The 5,453-nt window shown below is 39.4% G+C and overlaps 1 protein-coding gene across 1 annotated transcript; it reads right to left on the reverse strand.

Annotated features, from left to right (window-relative positions):
• Window positions 1-3,370: 3,370 nt before the first annotated feature.
• Window positions 3,371-4,452, reverse strand: LOC125929119 (olfactory receptor-like protein OLF4). The gene has a single exon (XM_049640045.1). The coding sequence runs from the start codon at window positions 4,450-4,452 to the stop codon at window positions 3,451-3,453; it is 1,002 nt and encodes a 333-aa protein (XP_049496002.1). The 3' UTR covers window positions 3,371-3,450.
• Window positions 4,453-5,453: the final 1,001 nt, after the last annotated feature.

The raw sequence follows: 5,453 nt of genomic DNA on the forward strand, positions 1-5,453 counted from the left end.
CTCCTATTATTCTTTGCATTTCTATGATATTGGTTGTAAGGTATAATATTTTGCTGCTGATTATATTTATTTAAGCCTTCTCCTCCTTTTTTTGTCTACCTAAGGGCTTGTCAATTTTGCTTCACTTTAAAAAATTGGCTCTTCACTTTGTTAATCTTTTCTATTGGTTTTCTGGTCTATATATCATTTATGTATTCTCTGATATTTATTTCTTTTCCTCTGTTGATTTGGACTTAGTTGGTGCTTCTTTTTCCAGGCCTTTGAATCAAAGTTTAGGTTATTTACTTAAGGTCTTTTTATTTGTCTTAATGTAGGCATTTATTGCTCTAAACTTCTCTATTGGAGCTGCTTTTGTAACATACCATAAATTGTGATATGCGTTGATTCCATTTTAATTTGATTCATGATTTTTAAATTTTAGTTTTCATGTCTTCTTTCACCCATCAGCCACTCACAAGTTCATGGTTTAAATCCCACAAACTTGTGACCATCTCAGGTATCTGTACTTTTACATTAACTACAGCATTATTCAGGATAGCCACGATTTGGAAACAGCCCAGCATCCATCAACAGATGAATTAATAATGATGGCATATCTATCAGTGGAGTTCAGCAATAATAAATGAAGACATTTTTTCCTTGCTCAACCATGAATGGACCCCAAGGGCATTATGCTAAGTGACATAGAGAAAGACAAATACTGTATGATCTCACTTATATGTGAAATATAAAAATCTGAACCATAGAAACAGAGAGTGGTTGATGTTTGATAGTGGCTTGGGTTTGGGGAAATGAGAAGATGTTAGTGAAAGTCTATAAACCTTCAGTTATAAGATGAATAAGTTCTGGGGACTTAATGTACAACATGGCTATTATGATTAACTCTATTGTGTTGTATACTTGAAAGTTGCTAATAGAGTATATAGTAAATGTTCTTACAACAAAAAGAAGTGGTAACTATGTGAAGTGATGGATGTATTCACTGACCTATTATGGTGATCATTTCACAACATATATGTACATGAAATCACCAAGTTGTATGCTTAAATTTCCACAATTTATATGTCAATTAAATTTCAATAAGGCTGGAAAAATGAAGAAAAACATTCCTATGTCTCTGTCTTCCATTGCATTTCAAATGTCACCTCATCCTAGGGGAATTATACCCATAAAAATGATACCAGAGTGGAAACTATTATGAGTATTTCAATGGTGAGGTCTATCAATAGGAAAACAGTATCTACAGAAGGATTCTGTGAAGATAGTATCAGTGATAGAACGCTTGTTAGCTCCATTAATCAATGAAATAGATACAAGGTCCCTGGTATCTCTGAGCCATCTGGAAAGTAAACCTTTTATTTATTTGATCTTTCCTTATACTAGGAAAGGTGATGTATAGGCAAGAGGCATGGAGGAAATATTTACAACCTGACCCTCTGGAGTAGAATTTCCATAACTGCTCATTAGACGCCTAATTCATTCTCACTGTCTTCTCTTAGATGATTCCACTGCTGAATGTGGATTGGAAATAAACCTTTTGAATTGAAATTAACAGCAGTGGTAGACTGTTTGCAGAGATGGCCCCAAGTCCTGGTCTTTCTCTGTAGTCATATCTTTGGCAATGTGTGCAGTACCTTCCATCGGGAGGTGGAGACTATTCTTCCATCTTTGATTCTGGATGGATTAGAACTTTTTATTTACTGTGGCCAACAGAATATGATAGCAGTGGCAGTGGACCTTAGAGGCCCTGTGAATTTATGCTGCTCTCTCTTGAAATACTGCTCTGAAAAGAGAATAAAACCAGATGGGCTGCCAGAAGAAGTGAAGACATGTGGAGCACAGCCCAGTTGTCCAAGCCAAGGCCACTCTGATCAGCCACAGCTAGCTAGTCAAGACCCAAACCCTGGCAAGATCAGCAGAGCCTTCCCAGGTGACACAAAACCTGATTCAAGATCCTTGAGGACATCAACAGAGATTAGAACAACTCATCACCATACAATTCTACTTGATACTAAAGATATTCTACCAAGCCATTTGTTTTCAGGATGGTTTGCTATTCAGCAACATTCATGATCATTTTGTTATTCAAATTTATTTTGGATGACTATTAAAAAAATCCTCTCCATTGAAGATTCTATTCAGGTAACCAGTAGAGGTTGGAAGGACATGCATTTTTGTGGAGAAAAAATGGTGACCTGGAATCACATAAGTGGGCAGGAATTCAAGCTCTCTTCTGTCTTGCAGAGACATCTTAATTTTAGCCCAAATGCGATTCATTTTTGGCATTGACCTCCAGACCTGGAAAAGTAGAAATTTTTTTCTTTTAAACCCTTAGTGTGGTAACTGGATATAGCAGCAATAGTAAATAAAAAAGACACTTATCCAATAAATGTTTTAAATGATTTTTAAGAGAGAGCGGGAGAGAGAGAGAGGGAGAGAGAGAGAGAGAGAATGCAAGCGGGGGGAGGGGCATAGAGAGAGGGAGAAACAGAATCCAAAGCAGGCTCCAGGCTCTGAACTATCAACAGAGAGCCCAACGCAGGGCTCAAGCTCACATACTACAAGATCATTACCCAAGTTGAAGTTGGACACTTGACTGACTGAGCCACCCAGGTGCCCCAATTTTTTTAATAAAAGGAATTTAAGCCTCTCAACTCATTCACTTAGCTTTCTTGGATAAAGGCATTGTGTGTTGAAACCCTGCTTAAGTAGAAGAAACAAAATAAGGTCAGTTTGGGGGATATTCAGCCTATTGCCTGGTTCAGAGAATGTCTCCTTGCATAAATGTAAATATGGTTCTGTCTTTGAGGCCTCTGGGCATTAAGATAGGAAAAGCCATATATCATTAACTTATGGCTACCTGTTCTATTATAATTTATTTTGCCTAAATTTCTACATTCCTTGAATTCCATGTTAATGAAAACCTCCATTCTCTTCCTTTCTTTACCCTCCAAGTTTCTTTCAAGCTTGCTTTCAACACAGCAGATAGGTTACAATGATTTCTAATGACTCTCTTATACTCTTATATCAATAAGAGTCATGGCCAAGAGTAGACTTTCATAGGAGTAGTATAATTCATGACTGGGTTTTTTTTTTTTTGGTCAAACAAAAGAAAAAATACCCACTATGATATAGTTTATTTGAGAAGAAATTATTCGTAACAGATCCATGTAGTCCTTTGAAATGAGTGAGAATTCCAAATATTTCACATCAAAGGTGAGGAATCACATTGGGAGAGTAGGAAAATGACAAAGGGAAAATCTTTTAGATATAAGAGATATCAAAAAGCTTAGCATAGGGAGTTACATAAATTGTACACAGATGTTGAAATTAAAAAAAAAATAGAAATTCCAGGAAAAAAAATAGAAGAGCCATGTTCCACTCCCACAATCTGATCAAAGAATCTCAACATTTGGGTCAGACTTTGGACCCTGCAATCATGGGTACTTTTCAGCACAAGACAATTGGCCCTTTTATAGATGCCATACCAGAGAATCTAATGTCTTTGTTCCTCAGGCTATAGATGAAGGGGTTCAGCATGGGTGTGACCACCGTGTACATCACTGAGGCTGTTGCACTTGAGTGGGAGCTCTGGGTAGCAGCAGAGCTGAGGTACACTCCTAGGCTTGTACAGTAAAATAAAGAGACCACTGAAAGGTGAGACGCACAGGTGGAAAATGCTTTATACTTGCCCTGAGCTGATGAAATCCCACGTATGAAGGAAATTATCTTATAGTGAGAGTAAAGGATCCCAAAAAAGGGACCACCAGCCAGCAGCATAGCTCCAAAATACACCACCATGTTATTGAGAAAGGTGTCAGGACAGGCAAGTTGGATCATCGGATTGAACTCACAGAAAAAGTGGGGGATTTCCCAGACTGTACAGAAAGACAGCTGCAACACCATTAAGCTTTCTAACAAGGAATGCAGAGCACTCAGGATCCAGGACACCAGGACCAGGAGTCCACAGAGCCAGGAGTTCATAATGACCACGTAGTTTAGCGCGAGGCAGATGGCCACAAACCTGTCGTAGGCCATCACATTCAGGAAAAAGTCATCCATCCCTGCAAAGGCTATGAAAAAGTTCATTTGTGTGATACAGTCCTCATAGGTTATGACTTTGGTCTGGGTCTGGATGTTCCAGAGCATCTTCGGGACGGTGGTGCAGGTGAAGCAGATGTCTACAAAGGACAGGTTGGCCAGGAAGAAGTACATGGGGGTGTGGAGGTGGGAGTCAGAGCTAATGGCCAGGAGGATGAGCAGGTTCCCAAACACAGTGATCAGGTACATGGAGAGGAAAACCTCAAATACGAGGGGCTGCAGTTCTGTTTCTTCTGAAAATCCCATAAGAAGAAATTCTGAAATTCCTATATCGTTTCCTGGGTCCATGTGGTGGAGGTGACTACCAATAAAGGGGAAAATAACATGACTAATTTTCACATCAATAGACATGGCTCACATTGTTGAAATGCTACAATTTACATTTTCCAGTCAAGAAAGTTATTTCAATATTTTGTGAATGGATGGGTGCTCTGGAAGGGATCCTCATTTCCTCTCTTATTAGGAATTTTCATCCCAACATCAGATGTTCCCCAAAAGGCTGGGTATTGTGCAGTTTTAATAAGAAATTATCTCATGCATTTGAGGAATATATAGACCATCAACCATGTTTTCAGCATTTCCAAGTCATAAAGTAGACGGTGCTGAAAAGCAAAGGTACCTACTAATCATTGCTGGTGATAGGATATACACGTATATAAAAATTAAATAATCCTGAGATGTGGACTGAGGCTATGAGGAAAATGAAGGCAAGTCAAAAGAAAGAGTGGATGGGCTGTTATGTTGGGTGTTCAGTCAAGATTGACTAAGGAGGTGACATTTGAACAGAGACCTCAAGGAAGAGAGAGTGCAAGACAGAAGGTCTTCTTGGCAGGAGGAAGGACAGTGCAAAGGCCCTGCGGAAACACTTTTTTTCAGAAAATCAAGGCTCAGAAGGAAGCCAGTGTAATGGCGGGGAGTTGAAAAGAGGGAGAGTGATGAGAGGTATTGGCAGTGAATTTTGTGGATCCATGTGGCCTCGCAGCTGCTTAAAATTCAAGACACAGGGAGCTCCTTGTCCACACTATGTACCTCTTGCACTTTGTTAATCTGGTTGTAATAGCATCCTGTCAACTGAACATCCCTTGTCAGTATCATCTGTTGATTGAGTCTGACCTGTGTATTGTAGGGTCAACCTGGAATAGAGGCGCCTATAAACCCCTGCTCTGAGACCTGCTCTCACTGCACACACACACACACACACACACACACACACACACACACATACACACACACTGCACCGTATCCTCCTGGTGTGTGTTACTTGTATGTCTTCACCTCCCCCTGCCTGCCCCAACACACTTTTTTTAAATTTTTTTTAACGTTTATTTATTTTTGAGACAGAGAGAGACAGA

This window comes from Panthera uncia, chromosome A2 (genome assembly GCF_023721935.1).
Source record: "Panthera uncia isolate 11264 chromosome A2, Puncia_PCG_1.0, whole genome shotgun sequence".
Classification (NCBI taxonomy): Eukaryota; Metazoa; Chordata; class Mammalia; order Carnivora; family Felidae; genus Panthera; species Panthera uncia.

What these genes read in the sequence shown, in the direction of transcription:
- LOC125929119 (XM_049640045.1), bottom strand. Translation starts at nt 4,452, where the DNA reads ATGTCTATTGATGTGAAAATTAGTCATGTTATTTTCCCCTTTATTGGT.